This window comes from Bemisia tabaci, chromosome 8 (assembly GCF_918797505.1).
Source record: "Bemisia tabaci chromosome 8, PGI_BMITA_v3".
Classification (NCBI taxonomy): domain Eukaryota; kingdom Metazoa; phylum Arthropoda; class Insecta; order Hemiptera; family Aleyrodidae; genus Bemisia; species Bemisia tabaci.
The window spans coordinates 8,382,708-8,410,058 of record NC_092800.1 but is presented as its reverse complement, the minus strand read 5'-3'; the positions used below and the strand labels follow the sequence as shown (position 1 = coordinate 8,410,058).

General features: G+C 41.6%; 1 protein-coding gene across 1 annotated transcript in view; it reads right to left on the bottom strand.

Annotated features, from left to right (window-relative positions):
• The window catches only part of LOC109043241 (transcription factor Sp8), a gene marked incomplete in the record, with an annotated part of 52,051 nt that overhangs the window by 18,133 nt on the left and 6,567 nt on the right, over positions 1–27,351 (bottom strand). Inside the window, 1 exon segment of the mRNA XM_072303206.1 lies at positions 11,539–11,613. Coding sequence (XP_072159307.1) covers positions 11,539–11,613 — 75 coding nt within the window.

The following is a 27,351-nucleotide window of genomic DNA, read 5'->3' as shown; positions in this document are numbered from 1 at the left end:
ATCGATTATTCAGGTGTTTGCTGCGAACACCCTGTTTATCGATCCTTTTCCATAGGTTTAAATGGCAAACAATCGATATACGGCAAATCACGCCACGCCACTGAACGAGCCCCATTTTTCCCCCGTCTTATCAGGGACCCCCCCCCCCCCCTCTTCCGCTTCCCACCCTGCTCACCTTGCGTTATTTTGAAAGCAGCGACGCAATCCAACAATTTGAGGAAGCGATGCTGATTCGCCATTAAAACAGGGATCGTTTGTGTCATGCGCCGAGAGCGAGGGATCGGGCGATAAGGGGCCCGCGGTGGTGGGGGGTTCGGGGGAAAGAAAACTAATTAAAAGATAAGGGCTTGTAAATGCGAGGTAATAAATATTGGATCAAGATTGTGGTCAATAAAATAATAGAGGTGCGGAGGTAGGAGGCGGCCGCCAGACCGCGGGATATTCCGCGGATTCCGTCGCGGTTTCGGGGCGGAAAAGTGGTTTTTCGGGGGGTTTGGCAACCTCGCGGGAGGGTACGTGGTCCGAGTGGCTAATTGCGATGCGTCCAATTAGTTTCCGAGGGGTCATTAGGGCACGCTGCTCCCCAATCGACGGTACCAACCCGGGGCGAATCGAAGTCGTTGGGTTTTTGAAACTTGCTGATTCCGATTTCTGCGAAAGAATGGATGGAAATTGAGGAGATGTTTCTTTTTAAAATGAGTCTAGCTCAGACTCTCAGGATAGTTTTAATCGTGGAAAAGTAAACGAGGGATTTGAAATAGTTTGTTTCGCTGACGCAGCTAACCCTATAAGGTGCTGTAATATTGACAATTTTGCACTACAATAGTCAGGGCCGGATTAAGGGGGTGGCCACATGGGCCGCGGCCCATGGCGGCAAATCTAGGGGGCGGCAAATTTTGCAATTTTTTTCAATGTAGGTATAAAAAAATTAGATTTAGAAAAAAAATTACAAACGAAAAAAGGCGACAAAATCTCTCATTTCCTGAGAGTATATTAATTTCTAATTTTGTCGTCTTTCAGTGATACAAGTGACAGCACCTTTAATAATTAGTCGAGTTAAGAGAGAAACCAAACACGCAATTTGGCCTGGAACGGTGCGACTTGGAGAGAAATGATGACGAGGACTTGCGATGAAAAGGAGAAGCCCTCGGCGCGGCGATCGGCATGTAACACATATTAGCGCCTACAAGACTGCACGAATACTTCACGCATTGCATCAAACACAGTGCGGTCACTGCGGCCAGCGTGAAACGGATAGCGCCTGCAAGAATGCATGAATACTTCACGCATTGCGTCGAACACGGTACGGTCTGCGAGGCGCGGCGGCGGAAGTTACAATCATTAATCCACATTTGGACCGTGTTAAACAGAAAGGAACCAAGCCACATCAGCTATTGCCAAATTTAATTGGGCAATTTAATTTTTTACATGAGAACGGTTGTTCGGACTTTGGTGCAAATTTCGGTGGATTTTCTGCATAGTACGAAGCAAATTTCCTAAAATTTTCAAAGGAATCCGCTCAAACGTTCTCTTGTAAAAAATTAAACTGCCGCGCTAAATTTGGCAATAGCTGATGTGGCTTGGTTCCTTTCTGTTAAACGCGGTCCATTTATGTTTGTTCTTTCATACTTTTTCGCTCATTTCTTTTGAATGGGAGGCCTTGTCCACAAAGAGATAGGTTTACCAAACTTAAATACCGCGCAATGTTCCGTGAACTTTTGCTAGAAGTGTTGACAGGGCTTTTCCAAAAAATGTGTCCAACACGAGTAAACGCGTCTTATGCACCCCTCCCCCGCTGGCACGCTCACTTGATGGTTTTTATTGATGTTTCCAAACGAATGAGAAGGGCAGGCCCGCACATCCCATCTCGGGCCCTGGTACCAATTTTCTGGCCCGGGCCCCTAGCACAAGGGGGGGGGGGTCCGGGGGGCCTCCCCCGGGAAATTTTTGAAATTTTAAATCTATTTGGACGCATCATGAAGCTCTTATGATGGAGATTTTCCATCAATTTCTGCTGAATAATTACGCCTCTTTGTTTACTTTCAGCACCAAAAACTTTAGAATTGTTGCGTTCAAAACATCTATAAATTTTTTTTTGAGGGGGCAAATGATAATTTTCAATTCTATGGGAAGCCGGGCCCCCCTGGACTCTCCTTTCGTACGTCTATGGCAAGGGAGTTAAGCCATTGAAGTCGAGGATGCCCAGAAAGGAGCCTCTTAGCATCCGACAACGGAAGAAAATGAAACACAGTTACTAAAAATATCATTCTACATATACTCAAAATCTTGAAAATCTCTAAAAAAGTAAGAAAAATTTTTAGTGCCCTAGCGTGTTTTTGAAACTTTATTCACCTTTTGCGGAATTTTTAGGGTAATTTTTTCACTTTTCCCTACGAGACAAGGGTTACACATGAATTCGTAGTGGTTTGTCACCTGCGTCACGGGCCCCTCCAGGGCCCGGGCCCCGGTACCAAGGACCCAGTATCCCCCCCCTTGTGGCGGGCCTGGAGAAGGGGGCGGCAAGTATAGGTAAATCCGGCCCTGACAATAGTTAAATGCAGAAACCTATCTTTCCCTCAGTCATGATTAGTTTAAATAATATCATTTTATGAATCGTGAACGCTGCATGATGTCGTTTCTCCGATGGAGGAACGCAACTCCATTCCAAGGTTGCAAAATTGACTCCAAAAGTTTCATTTTCATGCAAGAGTGTACCTGGGGAATTTTTGTCCGAAATTTTTCTGATTTTTGCATGATGTCAGAAAATTAATCAGTAAAATTTTCAGTTAGAGATGCCTAAGCTTTCCCGGTAAAAATGCAATTTGCAAGGAGAAATTCGGCAACATTAAAATTCAGTTACGTCTTTTCGAGGGGGAACGACGATTTGAATCCCATGAAGAAACAAGGCGCTAACTTTTTTGACTCATTTTAGAAATGAGGCAGTATGTGCCCTATGTAGATTGAAAATTTCGTTTCTGAGGTCCAATTTGATTCAATATTTAAATGCCACCGACATGCCGACGGGAGAGTTTTTGTCACACGATCAATATGACAAAAAATTCGTCAAAACAGGGGTTTTTATCCAAATCTTGATAATATCCTCACAACCATGTGCGAACACCGAATACCATCTCCTAACACGAGTGTGGCATTGTTTCCATCAGCTTGATCGAGGATCCTCCAGAACCGGGACTAGAGGAAGTGCGAACAACAAAACATTCATTTCCATCTCAAACCACCGATTTGTCAAATCATTCCTCGATTCGCGACAGATGCAGAAACCCAAGGAGCGGGATCAAGATTATCCTTTTTGTGGCGATCTCGGAGAATCCTCGAAAAGCGGAGCGGAACGGAGGAGAAACGGAAGTGGAAGGAAAAAATTGATTCGTAAACACACACGAGCGACAATGAGTCGGACGAGACCAGTACACGGATAAGTCCCGAATAAAATGTATCGAATTCAACACTTCCTGCAGGAATGCATGAAAAGGCCTCCGGTTCCCAGGATGCGCTGGCGGCCCCGGCAAAGGCGCACCTGCATTGTCGCATCTCGAGCACCTCGCCACCTTCGCCACCCTGTTGTCGCCCGGGCGTTAAAGTTGTCAATTTTTAGACGACTTGAATGGACCACTAGACAAGGTACGAATTCCAGCATTCTGATACTTGTTTCTTGACGCTTTGGCTCAGCTATAGCAAATTGCTTAAAGTTTGAAAAACACATGGTGGGAAATGAACATTAGTCGATTGAGAAGCTTGCTGAAACCATTGTAACGCGCGATTTGACTCACGTATAGAGCTTTGAGTTTCTTGTAACCAATGTGTAATATCTTTGTTAGGAGTTGGTTTCAGTGATTTCCGTTGTGCGAATCGTCCTTTTTGTGACATTTTGGTTCAAAAACATGTACCAGACTGCTTAAATTCGTACCTTATATAGTGATCCATTGCACGATTTTAGAGTAGATGAAAGAATCAGCATTTGTAAAAAAAGCATCCTCATGGATCGGTAAAAACAAACTGTAAGCCATGTTTATTCTAGGTTAAGTTAATACACTTAATTTTTTTTCTAGGGTAGTGTTGGAATGGCAACACCGTGAGCACCCCCATCGCTCGGCCTTTTGGCCAAAACTCGTAACTTGACGCTATTTCTACGCCGCTCTTCGGGACAATGCCTCCGCGAGAGGGCCCCTTTCAACCTGTTTCGAAAACCCTAGGAACCTAATGGAGCACACTCAATCGACGCAGTCACACCGATCACAATGCTCCATCGCTCGCTTATCCTTTTTTTTCCACAATTACTTTCTTCCAGTCACTTGTAGCTCCTTTCTTCCTCCGCTGCCTTTGACCTTGTTTCGCGCCTCGAGGACGACCTGAATTAGCTTGATCCACCACCTTCCGACGATTAAAAAACCCTCTCCGATTTCGTTCGGAGACGCGATACTTGCGCATGACAACAAGAGAAAAAAAAACGCGGCTCATTCAGGGAAAAAAGAATGGAGAAAACACGAGTATCCGATGCTACTTTATTCATTGACTGATCTGAATCGAGGGTGAATATATCGAGACGACTTTGAGACAAAAATGGGAGAGAAAGGGTTCCCGAAATGTTCTATGTTGCCTTGAAAAAACATATAATCTTACCATTTTATACAATTCTAAGCCCGATCATTATGCGACAGGTCACCTCTCAAGTTGCTTCGATCTCAGGGTGCTGATATTTCATACACCTGTGCTCGTAAGAATTATCGTGATATCCACGGGGGAAAAAGAGCACGGAGCTGTTGGATGATACGGGAATTTTCAAATAATTGTGGCAGTACCTCAATAAATTAGGTTACTAGCCCAAAAGTTGCGGTACTACCATAATTAATTGGAAACGTCCATACCATATCATCCAACAAATTGGAGAAATACCACAATTTTACATACATGATGGAACCCCTAACAATTTTTTTCCATGATGGCACAATATCAAAGTAATTTTCGAATGTTATAGCGTTACGTCCATGCAACTGACATGATTTAGTTGGTGAAAATGCGTAGACAAACTCAGCAGCTCCATTCTTTCTGTATAATCAAGTTGATACCATGTGAAGTTGTTGGCAACAAAGTGACACAATGTGATCTCAACAAGTTACTAACAAGGAGGTAACATAGTGCTGGGATCACACTGTCTTGAGAGGGAAAGCAAAGCCAAAAGTTAAAAAATTTAAATTAGAGTCAAAAATATAGTTCGAGCCACATTTTTCAGCGTTTTTTTTTCTTGAACGGTACCGATTTTTTTACATAGGATCTTTTGGTAACCTCGCTATTTTCGTGAAACATATGATTTTAGAACGCATCAAGATCAATAGCAGCTAGAGAGCAAAACGCAGGTGTTGCAAACCATTTTCGGGCTCCAAACATTATAACACACCGAGAAGATATGACCAGGAATGCTTGTATCGCGCCATCACTCCCGCCATACTTGCACCGGAGAATGTGTCCTGCGAGACCTCACGGTCAGAGGACGACACAAACCGGGTAATGAGATTAATTCGATACCGAAAACCGGTTCGACCGAGCCGACTGGTTGGTCGGACCCATCGCCGCGAGAATATGGACGCATCCGCCACGATTGTCACTGACCCCCCTCCCCCTTGATTAATTCAATTTACCGGGGAGGAGTGAAGGATCCACGGTCCTATCGCGTCCCACGTTGATCGGGCACCGGTTTCACGGGTTCGGCCCTCTTTCCGTGCCCAACCGGTTGTGCTGAAGCGAGTGCGCAGCCGCGGAACCGCTCGGTTTCGTGGCGGGAACTGAATTTTAAACGAGGCGATTTGGCAGGCGGGCCTCGATTTGAATACATAACCTATGATTATTTTCCTCGGGCTTGGTTTTTTGGTCCGGTAACGGTCTCGCCGAGCCAAGAATGTCAAAGGCTGCGCAGAAGAAGACGTCACAAGCGGTTGACAATCCCCTCCCTGCGCATGCGCGTGCAGGCATAAATTAGATCTGACCTCGTGGTTATTGCTCCGCTGCATATGTTTAGCCCGGTCGTGACCCACAGACCGAACTTAGGGAGGGAGGCGTCATGCTCGTTTTATGAAAAAATTGCGGAGCAGCTGCAGGGAAATCCTCGTGCGGGAGCTTCGCCAAGAGATACTTGGACGTCATGAGTTTTTTGGAACTATTCCGAGCATAAACTGGACTACATTTTGGAAAAAGGAAGTATGCTTTCATGTTAAGGAAGAACGCCGTATGAGCCTTCAGAAGATGTCGAGTTTCCTTCGATAAAAACCGAATTTGCTGGGAAAATTGTGAATATTTTTTTCCCCAAAAATGTCAGACTATTTTGTACACAGTTTAATCGAAAATATCAAAGATACATGTTATGTCAAGGGGAATTTGGCAACTGTCGAATGTTTATACGGCGTTTTTCCTTAGCACAGCAGTCTTATTTCTGGTTAAAATTAGAAGCAACGTATTTGCCATTAGTTTCCCCATGAAGGTAGAACTTTTCGGGGTGAGCTAGAAATCTTAGTTTCTTGATGCAAAATTTAGTCCAACTGTAAGCACATACAACTTAGCACTGAGCTCTAGCATAGGTCTAACTACAGCCTGTAGGGCTGGATCCGAAAGTTGTAAGGCTCAGCACTACTGCCTGTAATTACTGCCTGCAATTGCCGTGATACATGTACACGGAGAAAAAAACTTCGTGCGCGGGACCCAAAGTTCAGGTCATAGGGATCTCTGAAGTTTTCGGATTGAGCATCCGAACACTTAAGGTCCAGCTGCTGAGGTTCGGATCACACATCTGAAACCTCAGTTCTTACATCTGAAAAACTTCGGTTCTCACATCCGAAAAACTTCGGTTCTCTCATCTGGAGTTCCTCAGATGTAAGAGGTTTCAGATGTGTGATCCGAACCTCGACAGCTAGGCCAGAAGTGTTCAGATGCTCAATCGGAAAACTTCAGAGATCCATATGACCTAAACTTCGGGTCCCACGCAGGAGGTTTTTTTCTCCGTGTATCATACACTCCCTAAAAACCCCCCCAAAAATAGTGTCTCGAACTAATCGATGTCATTATACAACATCGATAAAATTCTAGTTTAATTTATCGAATACAGTCTATTTTGACTGGATTTTTTTTCGAATTCTGCTACCAAACTAGGTTTTACACCAGGTCGGTTCTCATAGAGAAGTCTTAGCGCATGCGCAGGTCAAATCTGATCCAATTACGCGACGAGTATCAGGCTCAGGTCAAGGAGGCTAACTCAGAGCTCGGCGGAGGAAAGGAAAAAAACAATTCAAATTGAGGTTGAAAATCTGAGGTGGCAAGACGCGGCTGAGGCTAAAAGAGGGAGATAAAAATAAAGCCCGAGAGAGAGGGGGGATGAAGAGAGAGAGAGAAGGCAAGTCGCTGGGGGCAGGCTGAAGTTGAGGCTGAAGCTAGGTGAGTGATCGCCTCATTTGCCCGGCCGCTATAGCCGGCCGCCGTTCACACGCCGCGATGTCGGATCTGATCGTCGTGTCTAAAATTCTTGATTTTTTTTTTTCATCATCTGATTTTTGACTGATTCCTCCTGATTTCAGGCAAAAATTTCCTGATGGTATTCTAGGGTTTCGTCTCAGTTTCTTCTAGATTTTCTTGCGAAAAATTAAATTTAACTCTTAAATTAAATGTGGACAAATGATAATACTGTATTGTTAAATTTTTTTCTAATTCTCGGAAGCTGTGGTCCGAAACACAACCAGTTTAAAAAAAATCACTTGGGGGCGGTTTTTAGCACTAATGCCTAGACAAGCTCCCTGATTTTCCCGAATATCTTACATTATACCTGATGTTCCGGTATCTTTTTTCCCCATTTATCTCATTTTTCCAGACACTAGACACCATAGACGCGATCATCTTCCGATAAACATTCTCATAGTGTCAAAATCGGAGCCATTTTCTACAAAGAAATGATAGTTTTAGTGAAAAAATACCACTGAAAAGGTTTTAGAATCTTTTTCAGTTTATGATCAGCGAAAATCAACAAAAAAGTTCTACTGATTGCTATCGGCTATGGTCATTTCTTCACCAATACTTACTTAAAATTAGTGATTTTTTAAGACTTCAAGTAATATCCGATTCACGTGGCAGAATGCAAATTACAGAGCTTTACGTTCAGAGTAGTTCCACGAGAGTCAAGTTTTTAAGCTCTCCAGAACCCTGCGCTATTTCAAGGCTCAAAATCGAAAATATCAGAAATAAAACGTTCAAAGTAGTTCCACGAGAGTCAAGTTTTTAAGCTCCTCAGAACCCTGCGCTATTTCAAGGCTCAAAATCGAAAATATCAGAAATAAAACGTTCAGAGTAGTTCCACGAGAGTCAAGTTTTTAAGCTCCTCGGAACCCCGCGCTATTTCAAGGCTCAAAATTGGAAATATCGGAAATAAAAGGCAACAGTGCGCGGTGCATAACCAGTTAGAAGGCGTCCGGCGCTACGGCTCCCCGTTCCCGTCCACTGCCCATTTGCCTTAAAAACCCAAGACCTACTGTTTTTGCCCGGGGGCCCTTTTGACAGTCCATCAAAAAGATTCCCTTTGAGTTTTCAATTTATGCCGCGGCTGCCGACAGACCGCACTTCAACAGTCAACGGCCGCGGCTCACCATCCATCGACTTCTGGTGGCGGGCCGACGCAACCTCAGCGGATTCTACCTCTCACCTACCTTAAAAGGTAGCCTTTCTCTTCATAGGCGGTTGTAGGGAGCGTGTACGCCCCCCCCCCTCCCCGTTGGCCCAAAAAAAGGAGGTAGAAAAATGGAGGAAAGAAAGAAGGAAAGAAATGAGGAAAGAAGTAGAAAGGTACATTATTTGGTAATTATTCAAGCTGAAATTATCTCATACTGCAAAGATACTTAATAATTTCAACAAAATTTGGGGGAGGGCCCTCCTTACGCCCCCGTTCAAAAAATCTGGATCCGCTTATGTTTCTCCCACTGTCTGAGAATGGCAGAGTAAAATCCTTACAAGCTCTTTTTCAAAACTTGCAAATTTTTTTTCGGCTGAAAAAATGTTACTTGTTACACCCGTTGCCTCTATGATTAAGTTCGTCATTTTTGGACGTTTAAATGCTGAAATTTTCGGCAAATTACTTCTTCAATCCTTTATGCAACCATATTCACAATTCTATTCTGGGTTACCTTGAGCACTTAGATCCCTTTTTTGTGTATAAGGATACATTTATAGCTAGAAATTTTTCCTGGAGTTGGCGCAAGGCACCTTGATTTAAATGGAACAGTTATGTCTCAGGCACCGAAAAAAATATAATTCCTTGATAGAATTCTAATGTCAGGAATCGATCTCGTGATCTCTAGATGCTGGGTTGAACTGCCAAGAATGAATGTGCTGGTTACACGCTCAAATTTCCATCAATTTCCGATCAAATGGTGACTGGTGCGCACCATCTATCATCAAATTTCTGCGGCCTGCAAAAATTTGATGGTAGATGATGGAGCTGTGGGGCTCATCCTTCATCTGATTTCCACACAACCGTGCTTATTTCATGCTTATTTCAATCAACACACTGTTTAATTAATTTTACTCATCAATCTAGATAACTCTCGACCGCCATTTTGGTCATCATTTTGATCGGAATTTGACGGAAATGTGAGCGTGTAACCAGGCCAGAAGATACAGCAGTAATGCTTTATTTAAACAACGGTACCGATACAACGATTCATAAAAGGTCTTTCAAATCGAGATCTAATTAATTTCAATGAGTAGTCTACGCACATGGAAAAATTATACATTTGACACTCACTAAAGTATCCATCTCAAAAACAAGTCATACCGATTGTATCTCCCAGTCGACGCTTTTCAATCCAAGCCACTTTGATACGGTGGGCCTCTCTCAGATCATCGCTCATCGTTGAGTGTCGAGTTGTCGACAGACACCCCCTACACCCTTTTTCGAATCTTTACAAAATCATTAGCCCGCCCCCGCGCCCAAGGCCCGATGAGTGGGTCAATCGGTAGCCCCTCCCCCAATTTGTCAAAAGCCGACTCCGTTTCAACCCTTTCCCTCGGACCCGCTCTCCGGGTTGATCTCTACTCATTAGTTGCGATTATAAACAAGTTTGTTTTCATGATCGTTTGGTTTGCTCCTCGGTTCTTTCTCCTGTCGGAATCTGTTTTTGAAGTTTTCGAATGGACCGTCTATGGCTAAACTATGGAACACTTAAAAGCTGAGGGATCTTAGATACGAGACAAAGAAATGCCGCCGTTTTTTTCTTTATTTTTTTTTTGTTAACTCTGTTATGGCCTGGTTACACGCTCAAATTTCCGTCAAATTCCGATCAAAATGATGACCAAGATGGCGGTCAAGAGTTATCTAGATTGATTAGTAAAATTAATTAAAACAGCGTGTTGATTGAAATAAGCATGAAATAAGCACGGTTGTGTGGAAATCAGATGAAGGATGAGCCCCACAGTTCCATCATCTACCATCAAATTTTTGCAGGCCGCAGAAATTTGATGGTAGATGGTGCGCACCAGTCACCATTATTGATCGATAATTCATGGAAATTTGAGCGTGTAACCAGCACATTAGCCTAAACAGATAATAAACTTCATGGAGGCCGGCCAGGTTGGCCTAGTGGTTAGCGCGTCTGACTCTAGTCAATAGTCCCGGGTTCGAATCCCGGTGGTGGCGACAAATTTTCATGGAACTGACGAGTGGATCTGCAGAAACAGATTCCAGGCCTTAATCCCGAAAATTTGAAAGCCTGGAGCATGGATGTGCCCAGATCCTATAGATGTCAAGGACAATAAATACTGTCTATCGATGGCTGTAGGTTCCAACGGAACATAAGCCAATAAACCAGCAATAAAAAAAAAAAAAAAAATAAATAAAAAAAAAAAAAAAACTTCATGGAGCCTCTCTGATAGTATGTGGCGCAATCTGTGCCTATGAAAAAAATTCGGTAGCTTCGAAAAGTGTGTTATTCAAGTGTATCTACCAATATTGTTTTATCATGATTTTTCTAATATTTTGTTAAGACCGTTTCGGTAAGAGATTCCCTTGGGTTTGCTTCCTGCTCTAGCTTTAAATAAAAAAAGCCTTTTCAATATATTATTTCTTCTTTTGTAAATTAGACAGAAAAAACACAATTTGGAAAGTAGAAGTGAAGCATGGATTGTTTCAGACGATTTTGCAGAAAATGTTAATTTTCCTTCAAATCGTTTGCTATGCAATTAGCCTACACCGGAGTTAAAACAGTTGCTTGTATGATTCGATTCCGACATTTTAAATACTTTACGAATGCTCTTGATAGATTTTCTGCCCTTCTGGTGGTCAAATTAGGACAAAACATATTTTATTTTCACTATCATTTCTCAGTGTTTCGTTTAAAAACGTTCAGTGGGAGAAAGTTTTACGAACACAAGACAGAGACAAGGCAAGATGAAGAGAAAAGACAGTGGGCTAATTATCCGTACTCTCACGGCCAACTCTCTACTGATATTGTGCCCGAAATACATGTATGATGAGTGAACAGTTTTAATCCTTACCATAATTTCTTGTTCTGTTGGCCATGCATCACTGCCACAAGACTTTCCAGCCAAAGCACTTTGTATTTCTGGCACCTGCAAAACGCAATACACAATCTTTTTAGTCTATTTCCAAAGAAAAAATTGAATTGAGAAGAGGAGGAAATACAAACAGAATAATTGAGGGCTGACATTGAACTAGGAAACAACATTTTTAGAACAACTCCCTCAAGAAATGTTTTCTCATAGAATGGAAAATAAAGGAGAAAATGGGAGATTTGGATCAAGAATTAAGTATCAATTTGAAAATATATCTTCATGCCAATCACAACGTAAAATTTGAGAAAAATGGTTGTCCAGTAATTAAAAATACGTGAGAAAGAGCCGAACTCGTTTCGGATTTGTAGAGTTACATTATTTATGAGCAAGGCTGAATACTGGTCGAGATATAACAATTTTTAGGAATTCAATTCAGTCCGGCGTGATGTGCGAGTTTGATAAACATTGAAATTACGGCAACTCTTTATTCTCATTGTTGTAAGACAGGAAATGATTGTGTATGCGTTTTGGTGTGTCGTGAATCCTTCACTCTCAAGGCTGTCCCACAGTCTGTTATGTAGCTCACCACGCTTTATTCGTTAATTTGTCAGGATTTCGTGCAATAGAATCAACCACATTCGAACGATCCATCTTTCCGTGCATCCGAATGCAATCTATCATTATAGATCACATAAATTCGATTAGCCGTTAAAAAAATCCGATAGTATCTGAAAAAAGTAAGTTTCTTCTACTGAAATGGGATTGACGTATTGTTTACATCAATTTTTTGGAAAAACTTAGGTAAAAACAATATTACTTATTGGTCGTCTAAGGAGCCGTTCCAAAAGTATACGCAACGCATTAATTCGGCATTTTTGAGCCCCCGCAACACACCTACACCGACAGGAAATTACGATTGTATCAACCAAAAAGTACGGTTGCATTAACCGAATATGCGGTCGCACTACGGTTTTTAGGATCAAACTTTCTCTCTCGATGCAAACGTGGCGCCATGTGTTACTGCCGTACTGAGGCAAAACGCTGTATGAGCTTTCAGATGTCGACGAATCGTAAATTTTTGGAAAAAGTTTTGAGTATTTTTTCCCACATACTTAGGGAACACATTTTAATGCCAATTCGGCTGGCTTTCATAGAACATGGTAAAATGATTGAAAAAATAATCGAGCTACATGCCAAAAATCTCATCTCATGTAGTTTGAAATATTATTTGTTTAATTTATTTTTGGCTTGCAGCTCGATTATTTTTTCAATCATTTTACCATATTCAGGGAACTTTGTTCGTAGTCCGATCTCATGTGTCCAAAAATTTCAATGAAAAATGTTTATTATTTTTCTCAAAAATAAGTATATTATATGAAAGTAAATCTAGCATCATTCGAATGTTTATCTTGTTTTTTCTTAGCATGGTGGCATAAGCTCCGGACGAAACAGGCAAAGCTCGAGAGATGGGCACCAGTGGCGGGGCGTGAATAATCGATTATCGATATTTCCCCATTTGAAGCTATGGTAAAGAATCGATTATTAAGGTGTTCGCTGCGAGCACCCTACATATCGATCCTTTTCCGTAGGTTTAAATGGCAGATCAATCGATGTATCGCAAAGCACGTCACGCCACTGATGGGCACCGCTACTATTTCCTATTCCAAACGTGGAAAAACTCATAAGCAACATCCGTCGGAGAATCAATGAAGGTCAAGGAAGGTCATCATCCAATCGGAGCGCGGTGGGCGAGGAACATACCGGAGCTGCTTCTCGTCGACCGGCGCTTCGCGGCGTCGTAAAAAAATGAAAAAAAAAAACCGAATGGACACAAAAATCGATCCGCTCCTAAATAAGCCATCTGTCGGTGGCTATTGGAGCGATTATTTTTTTAATTAAAGGTTACCTGCGCGCACCCTTTCTGCTTTTCCATTTCCTCCCGTTCCTTTCGGAGAAACAAATCAAACTCGGACTTGCGGTCTGCGTCGTTGGCTCATGGTGCAAGAAATATCTTGGAATTTATTTTTGAAAACATGAATGGTCGATTAAATAGTGTACTTTATGTAAATTTTAAATAAGCATTCAGAGAGTTGGCATCGAAAAAAACAATCCGTATCCGGGTTTACACATAAGAGGAAACAGTAATAACCCCCCGAGGGCAATTTTTCAATTCTAGGATTGAAAAAGTTGGTGACGGAAACGTCCTAAGGTAATGTTAGGCAAGGTTGTGTTAGGTCGAGTTACGTTAGGTTAGGTTAGGTAATGTTAGGTTAAAGTTTTCGTTATTTCTCGGGATTTAAATACAATTTATCGATGATCAAAGTGAGAAACCACGTATCTCCGTTCGCGACATTGTAGACTTCCAGTCATTATTTTTCCCTTGAAAAACTAGTCAACGTAATTTCCTGAAAACCTCACGATTTTTCTTCTCCGTTAGTAGAATTTATTTTTTATACATTCTAGGTATGATGTTGGCTTGTTTCTCTTCGAAAAAAAAAATGAAATAGGAGCGGAATTTTGAAATATTGCGACGGAGTTGCGTCAAAGGCGGATCCAGATATCTCGAACGAGAGGGGTAAAAAGGGGGGTTCGGGGGGCTTCATCTAGAAAATATACAAACTTTTAAAGCATCTTTCACCCACGTTGAGTGAATTTTGCCACAAGTAATTACCGAATACTAACGTTCTTCCTTCGTCTTTCCTCCGTTCCTTCTTTCTTTCTTCCCGTTCCCTTCCTCCTATTATTCGGACGACCGGGAAGGGCATACGCCCCCAACCTAGAAACACGTGGTTTCGCACTTTGGCGATCGACATACAGATCAAAACTGTCTGCTGTTGGTCGACGGATCAAAATCTTGGAGTCGATTAAAGTAATCTAGAGTTATTAAATCTACCGGGGTTCTCTTCTCCTTTGAAGTACCTGATTTTTCTTTAAACTGATTTTCGATCTGGAGCGGCAACTTTGGGTGCTGCGGTCGCGGTCGCGGCTACCCTTTGAGCGGGAAAGCGGACCTCGGCGGGGTCTGACGCCTCGCTGGAGCCAGGAGCCAGCTTCGGCTCCGTGAAAAAACACTTGACGAATGTTCCCTCGGGATAGGACGACCGGTCGACTTCCAACCACTGCATTAGCATGAGAGACGACCGACGCTCTAAGTGCCAACACGGCCACGGAAAGCAAAAGGATTCAGTTTTCCGCCCCGACTCACCCGTGTTGCCAACTTTGAATTTCAACAAATTCCCATCCAACAGCTCAATTTTTTACTACATTTTGCAAGTAGGAACTATAATGTCTGGCTCAGTTTAGAAACGACGTTTGTGCCATTAGTTCTCCTGTGCGCGGAGAAAAAACTTCGAGCATGGGACCCGAAGTTGAGGTCATATGGATCTCTTAAGTTTTTGGATCACGCATCCTAAAACTTGAGGTCCAACTGCCGAAGTTCGGGTCAGACATCTGAAGTACTTATATGTACTGGATACTTCAGATGGTGTGACCCGAAACCTTCGGTCCATATCGAGGTGCCTCGATTTCTGATCCGCACTTCGGCAGCTGGACCTCCAGTTTTCGGATGCGAGACCCGAAAACTTCAGAGATCCATATGACCTAGACTTCGGGTCCCATGCACGAAGTTTTTTTCTCCGTGTGCGCATGACTGTTTTTACGATTGGGCTAGAAATTATGCAGTTCCTAATTGCAAAATGTAATCCAATTTGTATCTACTTAATACAATCAGCACGATATGGAGAGACCAGGAGATACATGAAATATTAGGGAATAACTCAGATAAAATTGCAAGACGAGGTCTCGATGAACACAGAAAAAGAAGAAGAATCCGAACATCAAAAGGTCGCCAAAAGACCGCAAAAATGACACCAAAGTGCTATATTTCCAATTGAAAAAACCACATTCCAGGTTTAACTGTTCGATGTTTTGGAGAGAAAAGTGTCATCTACCACCCATCAATCTCTTCAACAAAAATCTGGAGAATTGATTTCTGAAATCGCCAACGTATAAATTTTTCCTTTTTATCGAGATATTTTCGATGAAAAATGAATCCCACGTTATTTTCCATAAGGGTCCCAGAAATTGGGCACAAGGAGAATCAGCCAATCAGAGACGACTCGTAAAAGCAGAGGATGCCACTCGGCCCGCGATCCATATTTCGGCTCTTGTTTTCTCTTTGGAAATACGGCTTTAAAGATGCCTATGACGTGTATAATCATTTCTCTTCTCAATATGAGAATAATTAACACTCACTTTTGCCTATTGTGAAGATCTTGTAGAAAAAAGGCCCTGGCAACGTGGCCCTGAACCGCAGCCGCGTGATCAGACGGTCAGACGAATGAGACGCGCCGATTGGCCGGCGGCGAAAACAGAAGCCAAAGCGCATTTCTCTCCGATTGGGACTGGGCGCTAAGCTCCAATAAATTCGAAATAAATTAAAAATACATGTAATGCTTCGAATAATGGATGTGTTAGGCGGCTATTTAGCATGTTCGGAGCCGGGCCGCGGCGAGGCCCCGGGCCTTTCGGTAGCAAACCGCAAGCCTTTCCTAAATAAATAGCCTAGCTTGAAATATCGAGACCTGTCCGGAGAGACAAAATATTTCATTTTCTCCTTGTTGTGTAATTGTTATTGGTTATTAAACGCTCACAGTTTTCCCACGCTGCGGACGCTGTGCCGCGCTGCCAGAATGTGCGGAAAAAGTCTGGTTTTTTACAGTTTTAGCAAAAATATACTTAAATTTAGCAACGATGCTTCGCCTAATTGCTCTTCGGTCTTTTTCATCCGTTCGATTTAATGGAAAATGGATTATTTCGATGTGAAGTTTGCCAACACTGTTGGGCGTCTGCGGCTTCTTACTTAAAATTTTAATTAGTTCAATATCAGTACCTGCGCCGGGGTGCGGTGTTTTGATTTTTTCTTTGTTCTTATTACTGGCGCTAACTTTTTATGCCTTCCTTATTAATTCTGGCACACAGAGGGTTAAAAAAAAGGCTCTTCAGCTAAAAATAAGACTTGACCGGAGGATGATGCATGATTTATCAATGAATGATTCCATTTCCATTTTTTTTTTTTTTTTTTTTTTTTTTTTTTTTTTTTTTAAGATGTTTCCTCCGTTACCTGATTTACATTAATCAGTACTTCATTGAATTTCTTACAGAAGGTCTGTAAGTTTTCTTTCTACAGTTTATAGAAAAGATTAGTTACTTATATGCAGATAAAACTTCATGAAAATGTTGTGGAGATATGGTCTTCTATCTAATAAAATCTAATTAAACTAAGCGGTTACGACAAAAATTCCAAAATAATTCCAGAGAGACTGCTCAAGACTTAAATTGGGTAGCAGCAATTTTCCGAATTTCAAACTTAATGCTGTATTAAATTACTGGAAAAGTCAAATTTTAGTACTTCAAACTTTAATTACATGTATTGGACGGATCTATGTAAGGCTCACTTTGGGAGGTAGTTCACAATATGAAACTCCAACCAAAGTAGGTCGTATAGAAAATTACACTTTCTTGAGTCAAATTTCATTCAATTTTCATATTTAGCGTTATTCAAGCTGAATACATCGAGTTTTCCATTGTGCGCTCAATTCCTTTAAGATCTCCGGATATGCAGATGAATCCATGTTCATTCAGTTCCTTTCGGATGCCCGATAGAACCCTCCAAGAGGTGTTCTTCGGTTCCCTGTTATTTATGGGATTTACGGCCTCTATGAGTTTCCTCATGAATGATACCGTACGGCCGGTTTTCTCAATTAACTTACGCAGCGCCGGTCGGGGTAGGCCCAAGTTCCAAGTTCTCAATGAAGCGGCCTAGGTGGTTTAATTGGTCGGCCTTGTCGAGGAGTGGGAGAACAAACGACCGGAAACGGGTCGAAAAGAAAGCGGCCTGGGTGATATTACTTCTTTTTAATTATACTTTTTTCCATATTTTTGTGGAGTTGAACTCTCTTGAAGGAAAGAAAGAGAGATAGAGCTTGTTCTGGCTGCCCTGGGAAAACGTCACCATCATCCCAATGCGTCAAATGTGAATGCACATTTATTCCCTAAGAGTAAATTTTAGCCTACTTTTCATTTTTTATAGTTTCAAATGCCTAAGATCTCGTAAAAATGCGGTAGGAAACATTAGTACTGTAAAATGGCTGTAACTTTTGAACCGATGATAAGTTTTGAATGCCGACTGCACCACGGAGAAGGCCGCGAGATTTTGATAAAAAGAAGTGAGTAGTGTGCTTTATCAAAAACTGATGGGAAAATTCTTAATTTCGGGGTATAAACAAGATCGTCCTCCGAAAGCTCCAGAAAGGTAGGCAACCAACCAGCCATGCACATGCATTGGAGTTGCCTACCTTCACGGGGTTTGTCAAATGACGTCACTTAATAAGTGCGTCAAATAATCCAGGAAAAAAGTACCAGCCTATTACCATTGGATTTAAACGACGGTTAAAAACTCGCTCAACAAAGAGCGCAAGTAAACAAGCCCTTTAATTTCAGCTGCCTTGCAGCATGACCTCTCCGCGAGGAAACCGCAGGACTGAAAAACCGAAAAAAATCGCAAAAACTGCCGCGGATTAACCCGCTGGTACATCGACCGCTCTGAGTATAAATTATGGCGCGGGCATTGAGAAAAAATTCACGTTCAACAATTTGTAAAAGAGATAGTTGGCAAATGCTGTGCGTTTAACTGTATCCCGCCTGCCGCGCCCCTACCCACCCCCTCCCCTCCCACCGGTCCTCCCCCTCGCGCGAACCCGCCCGCAATGACATCATTCCGGTTCACCGCCAACTTTGACATCTTGCTCTAACTAACCGGAAATCAAATATACGACCGCACGGGTGGAATCAGCGTTGCCAATTTCCTCGCGAGAATGTGTTACATGGCAAATTTGCAGGTGCACCGAAAAAAAATTCTCGGCGTTTTTACCAAGGTCCGTGAGTACCTTTACAATCTCACTTTTTTTTACCAATTATTGGTAATTTTACAGAGACACACTGGTAAGCTTACCTAAAAACCGGTATTTTTACTGTTTTTTTTTCAGGTAAAAATACCACTTTTATTGGTAATCAATTCCCGGTAGCTTTACCATTTTATCTCGGTAATTCTACCACAGTCGATAAAAAATATTGGCGTTTTTACTAAGGTTCAGTAAAATTACCGAGAAAGTTCAAGAATTTTACCGAGATTTCTCGGTAAAATTACCAATTCCATAAATGGTAATTTTCATGAAAAAACTGGGATCAAATACAACCCTGAATTCTTGGTAATTTTACGCTTTTCTTAGTAAATACACCGAGATTTTTTTTTCAGTGTGTCTAAAAGCTTATCAGTCTAATTCATAAATTGATAACGACTCGGCAAGCTGGAGCAAAGATGGACATGTCTATGCTAAAAGGAACTATGTTGCACGCAATCCCCATGCATATAGTTCCTTTTAGCATAAATACGTCCAGATGTCTTACACGATCGAATTAAAGATATAACATTACACGAAATCATACACGAATATCATTACACGAATGATACACTATAGTGTGCGATGTAATTGCTGGAATACATGAGTTTTAGATTGAAAGTGCGTTTCTGCTGTACGATTTAGTGCAATTGCAGGTCCAATTTGACATATACATAAAAAAAAAAAAAAAAAAAAAAAAAAAAAAAAAAAAAAAATTATTCTGCGATGATTTGATGAAAAGGAGATCAATTTTATGGGAAGCTTAATAAAATTTGACGATGTAAGTTAAAAATTAAGATGAAATTGTAAAATTTTTATAAACCAAAAACTAGGATGCTCAAATGTCATTTTTAAAAATCATGTCTAGTGAGATCTGAACACAGATTTCGGAATGTTCATACATAATTTCACATCATGGGAATGGAATTATAATTGAAATGGTTACTACAAAGTCATACACAACAATCTCACGAGGTACAGTTTTGACATCTTTAGACCAGCTTCAGACAATCTTCAAACCAGGATATTGGTAGAAACTTCGACTACTTTGATAGTATTTGATAAATTAGTCAAATTTGCTGCTCAGCTAATCAGGAAATCGGAATTTGTTCTGGATATACTCTTGGAAAATCATTCATTGTCACAAACTGTCGGTATAAAATTGCAAACATGGAAAAACCGTGCAAAATTGAAGAACAGCTGTCTCCAAAATTGGCAACGCCGGGGAACATATTTAAACGATCTCGTAAATCATATTTTTTCGGTACCCGGGTGCAGGTGGGGGAGGGGAGGGCCAGAAACCGCATCATCGGAACTCCGAGAGGGGATTCGGATTTTGATTTTGACGGATTGGGTCTTTCAACTCCTTAATTGTCGAGAGGTGGTTAGCGTTTTTCGTGGGCGCACATCAAAGACCTCAACTTCGGGGACCTCGATCGCTTCCACTTCCTCGCCCGGCTGACAAAATGACATATCTACACATTCAGATGAGCCCGGAAAAGCATTAAATTGTAAAGACGACGCGGTATATTTTAAAGTGTAGTTACGCCCTTTCGTCAGCCAAGTTGCGACTTGACGGATGGCACAAGATTTTCTTCTGTGGGAGTTCTTGGTCGCTTTCTACTCCCTTTGAGCTCGATGGGAGTTATTAAAAACATAGCGGCATCAGCTGTGCGGAGCTTTGAGCTTCAAATAATTCTGAGACGGAAAATTTGACGATAAATGAAAATTTTAAATTTCAAGGATTAAATTTCGCGTGAAATTTTATGAAATTTTAGTGTGAAATTTCCAGATATTTTTCATTATACTCTAAGAACTGTGTAACAGTTCATTGAATTTTCAAGGGCAAGCTTAGGCTTCGATCTCTCAAAGACCCGAGTTGTATTTGTGCTTGGAAAATTTCGAAACGTTACCTTCAATGAACCGCTAACTTTTTAAAACACCACCTGATTTAAAAACGTTTACACCTAGAATGAGGCTCGACGGAATAATCTAAATTGTTCTTAAATTCAGTGTATGAAAATAGGATTTCAGGCTTGCTTTTATCTGAGAAGGCCCCAACTTGTTAAATTCGAATGAAGATGCTCGGGACTTATAAAAGGTGCAAACTGGTTTAGCGGGGCCAAGATTTTAGTCACTTTGGCATCAATTTGTTTGAGTTCACTTTGAAACAAGTCAACTTCACTTAGCATACCTAATTAATTGAATGATCCAAACGGAACAAAACATGCAAGGATATCATTCCAATTGGTTGAGAGACATTCGAAGTGTTTCTACATCGAGCTTTGATTTGTGGGACTAGTGTGCGGCGCGGCGCTTGTGCAATGCGGGTTGTCGCTGCTAGGAGTCGACCGGCAAGTTGTGTTTTCGTCCCGGTCGAAAGGGGGCGTGGCAAAACTTTCCGATAGGATCCCTTGCCTTTTCCGTCCGTTCTCCACGCTCAGAAAGTTAGCTTTTTCCCTTGTCTCCAAATATTATTGGATGCTTCATCACGAACAAACGATACGCAAAACCGCATTGACTGTTCCATGCACAAAATCCCTACTTTTACTTCGCTGCTCCAAAATTGATAAAATTATTAGTCACTGGCTAAAGCAGCATTAGTATCATTAGTATAGCATATTAAAGCATTGTGAATTTTCACACAGATCGTCACACGTATTTTTTAAAGAGGATAGAAGGATGAAGATGCATTTTGAAAAAATGATCATAGGGAGATGAGGATGAAGCTCCGGGGTTAAAAGCTAAAAAAATAAGAGGATTCTTGAGCCTTTCATCATCAAACTGTTGATCAAAAAGCTTCAATATAAATAAGATAGGACGATCGTTTGCACACTGGTTATCTGGTGACGAAGCGAAAAAGCGGAAAGAGAAGAGATATTGGAGTAGAACACGACAGTTTCAGAGAATGGTACAATTCCTGCGCCTTCATTCTCGAAAATATGCCTAAAGCCTTTTCCTAGGTCGAAATAGTTGCTCAAACGGAGAATGAATGGAAACTTTACAGATCAAGCCTATTCATATTTTACGTGATACAACTTCTCTTTAGGACACCTTTTTAATTCAACCAGAATTCAGCAGTTATGGAGCAATATTTTTACGCCAGCCAGAAATCACAGAATTTTCTTCTTTTTTTCTTTAAAAATTTTACGGCAATGTTTCCTCACTTTTCACGCATGAAGAGAAGATTTTCAAATAATAATTTGAAGAATATCTTCGAGAAAAAACCAATTCCACGACAACAGGATGCTGACGCGATAGTAACCTGGATACTGATTTAAGAGAATAATTCCTCAAAAATGAATCATAGTCGAATTAGTTGTTTTTTTTCTTCATTTTCTGGATCCACAACGAACAACATTATCTTCAATCGCGGTCCTCTATCCCATCTCCAATTTCCTGTAGCCTTGAAATATTTCGTACACCGAAAATATTCCCTTATTAAAGCGCAGATTTCTAATCCACGGACACGATACACAAGAAACTGACTCACGCCGGAACCCAGCATCGCTTACGAGGAACGGACTCATTAAAAATAATAATAAAATTAGGCGGAAAATAGCGCCGATAATGGCCTTAATAACGAATTTCAGGCTCAGCCGAGCAGCGCGACCACTCTTCGTGAGGGGAAAGATTCGTGATTAAAAACTGGCGATCGTTCATAATCAATTTTTTTTAATCGATTCCGAAGAACGGGTTCAGAGCCTCGGCCTTTATCCGTGTTTACCCGCGATATTGGACCTTCGCGACCACTGCCGTGCTAAGGAAGAACGCCGTATGAACATTCGAGGGTTGCCAAATTTCCTTCGATAAAATGTTTATTTCTGGGGAAAGTTATGAACGTTTTTCCTTAAAATTTTCAGGGACTCTCGGTGAAATTACAAACAAAATTATCTGAAAAATTGGAAGGAAAATATTCATGAGTTTACCAGGAAATTCGTGTTGTTTCAAATGAAATTTGGCAACGCCTTTAGGTTCGTACGGCGTTTTTACTTAGCACGGCAGACTACGCGTTCGTGTAATCGGTTCTCTTCGTCCTCATCTTCTTCTCTCTTTTTTATTTTTTAAATCCTCATTCATTTTGGTTATCTAACTCCTCGGAATTTTTAATCAGAGTTCGGCTGAGTTAGAATAGCTCCGTCTGTAGTTTTGGCGGCAAAATGTGGTGGGAATTTCGTACGTACTTATATGTTTGTGACCGTCCACCAGAAAAAAGGGCCTCGGGATAAAAAACGGAGATTAAATTATTGGTGCCTTAAAGAAGCGTGTTTGACGAAGATTCTTGCTCAAAAAGGCCAAAAAAGGGGGAAAGGTACAATTAAATCGAAACTTTGATGTCAAACGCACATTATCAAGGAGTTAGAAACAAATATGAAACAGAAATGAGTGAAATTCTGATTTTTTACATGGGTGCCATTTGGAGAGACATTATTGTTGAAAACACAAATAATTCAAATCATGATATTTCCAGGGGTGTTATTTGGGGGTATCATTGCCTCTGCTATACTACATACAAAGCTGTTCTTTTTGGGATGAATTTGTATAATTGCCTCTGCTATACTACAAGGCTGTTCTTTTCGGGATGAATTTGTATCAACTTATGGATACTGGCGGCATTTTTTGAAGTTTCATCTATTTTCACGCAATGCCCCCCTCCCTCGCAGATTGAGCTGGACAACGCCCCTGTTTTTCATCCTGAAGTTTCAAAATTACTCCCAGAGAAAAGAGTTCATTTTCCATCAGAGCTCACAAATGCAGAAACAGATCCATTGCTCGGTCATATCACCGACGAGAATTTCGATTGGGCAATAGGCTCTTTCAAAACCCTTCCCTCACCACGAGCCGAACCCATTCCAATCCCAATCCCAAATGCGTTCCCGCTCCTTGCTTTGCGCCTCGCCGCACAGTGGATCGAGTCAATTTAAGAGGTCGGACATGAAATTTTCGACTACAACTGCAAATTTTGATGCTTATTTCGTCACATTTTAAATTTTCAGGTGTGCTATTGGAAGAAAATTTTACGAGGAAACCAATGGAACCACTTTTAGGACCTGAAAATGTTGTATAAACGGAGTTATAAGCTTTCAAAGTTTCCAAATTTTGTCCGACCTTCCTATTGACTCGATCCACCGTGCGACGCGACGCGACGCCAGCCGCAGAACCTCCACCACAACGGCGGCCATTCTTGAATCAATAAAAGACCCGTGCATTCGCTCTTACTCTCGAAATTCGGCCATTAACAAGTGCAATTAACCGGGCTACAGTGACCACTCTCGTACGGCGGGAGGCAGGGGGGGGGGGGGGTAAAAGGGTGGGGGGCGGTGGCGATAGCATCTCTCGGAGCGTTGACGGTAGCCTCGGAGTCAGTGACGCCATCGGAGCGTCTAGGTCGGTGGCGTGCCAAAGACTCAATCGCCCGGTTGACGCAAGGACGTAAGGCGCTTGAAGATGAGCCCTATCGACGGTATGACATAATGCGTCCCAAGGCTCGAGAGGAGATGGAGTTGGGTGCTTAAGACGGGAGGAGCCACGGCTTGACGCATCTACGAGCGGTCGGCCGCGTACCCCTAACTGAAGTCTAGTTGTGGCAATTACCGATCATGACTTGCTGCCTGTTGCCTGCTTTGCCACGCCGCGCGGAAAACCGGCGAGATTGATCTGGCCTTCGATGTTCACCCTACACTGGAAAAAAAAGAATCTTAAATTTGTCGCCAAGAAGTATTTCTTCTTAAATCAAGAATTTTTCTGGTTAATATCAGCTACTTTCTTGCTTACCCCAAGCATTATTTTTCTTGTATCAAGAAAAAGTCAGCTTAAAGCAAGAAAAAAAAAAAATTCTTGGCGGCAAATTCAAGAATCATCATGCTTGATCCAAGCTACTTTTTTTCAGTGTAGAGACTGCACAGGAAAAATGTCTCTTGGATTTAGAGTTCAGACTCTAGAAAAATTTGACGAGAAAAAATACTCTTGATTCGATCGGACTTTTGCTTGAATTTAAAAGAAATTCGCCTGAATTAAGCGGCTTGGCTCTCGATTCAAGAAAAAATCCGATTGTATCATTAAGAGTCTTTTTTCTTGTTAAATTTTTTGAGAGTCTGGACTCTGTATCCAAGAGACTTCTTTTACAGTGTCCGTTCCATCGGGAAGCATGATGCGTTTACTTCCTCGCTTTGTACGTGGAGACCAAGAAAACGTCTCATTCAAGTGGTTTTCAAGTGTGGGTTTTTTTATGTGAAATTAATCTTCCTGATTAGTCGTTTAAACGTCGAATTCTCATCGGTGAGTATCATTGATGGAGCAATTAGTGTCATAGATGACGTCCCTGATGGCCAAAGGCGGGATTTCTTGGGGAACGGGGTCAATAGAGATCTGACCCCATACGTGAGAGGACTCAGAAAAAGAATGTGGGGGAAGCCGAGGGCCAATTCATCTTCAGGGGGGTCTTCTGACATACACATGAGGATTGCCTAAAAAAACAGGAAAACATATTTTTTCAGAAAAATGTATGATTACTGCTAGTCATCTTTATCATTGAAAAGTCTTACAGTTTTTTGCCGGATGCTGATTAACAGATTCGAGCAGAAAAGTTCAAAATTACATACGGAAAATACTATAGATAGAAAAACACATGAGGACAGAATTTGCATCTTCCTGAAAAATTATGATTCACCTTTTATTCCTAACTTGAGATGGTCCCTAAGGCGTTACGCAGGATGAAATTACTTTATCGATCCCTTCAACAACTTTGTTACTCCGTTACTTCGTAGAATATACCTCTCGGTCAAATTCAAGCCCTTACGGAATATCGACTAGTCCTGTTTTCTTCACGATTGCCAGCACAATGAATTATCGCGTATGTGTGAAACTTCTTGCCTTTTTTTCGCACGCCTGACGGAAAATCCTGATATTCTTTCGACAGTCTGACAACAGCGCAAGTTGAAGCGGTGTCGGCATAAATGTGTCTAAGAGAGCAGCATACGACGATCGAAGACGAAAAATCGCCGGGGGAAAAATGAGGGGACGGGGGAGAGGGGGGCTGAAGTGGGCGCGGCTGTGATACGACTAAATAGGTGACTTTTAAATGATTACCCCGCGATTAAATTGTCACTTCAAAGACTTTTCGATGTATTTTATAATGCGGCCCACTGAAATATGACATCCGCACAATATAAAAATATGGCGACTCTTCGACGTGGAAGGGTTATGCGTTCGGCGGATTTGAAATATTGACACTTGACGTTCGACTAACCGCGTATTTTGAGTGGTCTCGTCTTTTGCTTCGCATTATTGGGGCATGTGTACTTAGTTTTGGCTTTCATCTATGAAAAGAAGAGAGACTTTTCTAAAAACTTGTGTTCCATGATCAATACCGGTCGTGTAAAGCCGAGGAAATTCTTTTCGACTACTTCCAAGACGGATACATGCGGGAAATTTACAAGCTGAGACTCCTCTCTCTAGCAGTATGTTGTTGTAAAAGCGGGAAGTTCTACAATAATTTCTAGGGATGCGAACATTTTGAGTGGTAGGATCTATTTTGGCTATTTGTCAAAAATAGCGGGCAAGAATCTCATTCTTCCGAGCGTGGTTTCAATTTTGCATTTTTGCAGCAAAGTCCGATTTTCCTTCAATGGGCCTGTTGCATGCAAGAGATACAGCCGTGCGAATAGACTTTCAGAGGTTAAATGACACGAAAATTACGATGGTCACATTAAAAAAGTCTGAAATACACTCCTTACTGCGCAATTTGTGTTGTTAGGAACGCGCTTTTTCAAATTTCCCGCGCCTGGGGGCAGTTTTCTAATCACCGGAAACGAGCAAACGGCGGGCTCGGAATTTCCGGAAGATGCCGAGTCGTTGTTGTTGTCGTTATTTATTCCTTCAGTTTGTTTTACAAACCCAACGTGATCTCTTACAGTGGTCCATATACGCTTTATGCGGTAACCAAATCGATCAACTTTTAAATATCCAACGCAATCCTTCTACATTTCATTTCACGATGTCACGAGCTCCGATTTTTAGGTTAGTTGTCAGTTTTAGTTGACCGGAAATAGCCGCGAGTTGCCGTTAATTGTTTCCGTTAGAAAACTGCCCCCAGACGCGGGGAAATTTGAAAAAGCGCGTCCTAACAACACAAATTGCGCAGTAAGGAGTGTATTTCAGACTTTTTAATGTGACCATCGTAAATTTTCGTGTCATTTAACCTCTTAAAAGTCTATTCGCACGGCTGTATCTCTTGCATGCAACAGGCCCATTGAACGATTAGGCAAAATCATATCCCAGGAGTTAAAATAGTCGCATTCACATGAATTGACTTGAATGACCATTGAGTGTTCTTCTCGTTAGCGTAAATCTACCTCCTGCATTCACTCTTCGATGCACTTGTCCATTGCCAAAGTGCGAAAATACGTATCTCCGATTGCGACATTGCAGATTTCTGTCATACTTCATGTTTCTCTTCGAAAAACTAGTCAACGTATTTTCTCGCAAAAAACCATTGATTATTTCCTCGTCAGCAGAGCATTTTGCATGACTTTCAAGCTAAAAAGTTGGCTTGTTTCTCTCAAAAAAAATAAAATATGTGCGGAACTTTTGAAACGTTGCAATGGAGATACGTTGGTTCGCACTTTGGTGATCGTTGTATGATTCATATAACTCATGCTCGACTTGGCAATACGTCATATTTTCCCATCGAGCTATACTTGATGTGATATCCGCAAAACACGACAACACGGCCTGCTCTTGATTGAAAATCGTCATTAGTATGGACTGCGCGGCGTTTAATAAAATAATCGTTAAGTATTCACAATGCGATCACAACTTACTGCGAGCGTTCATT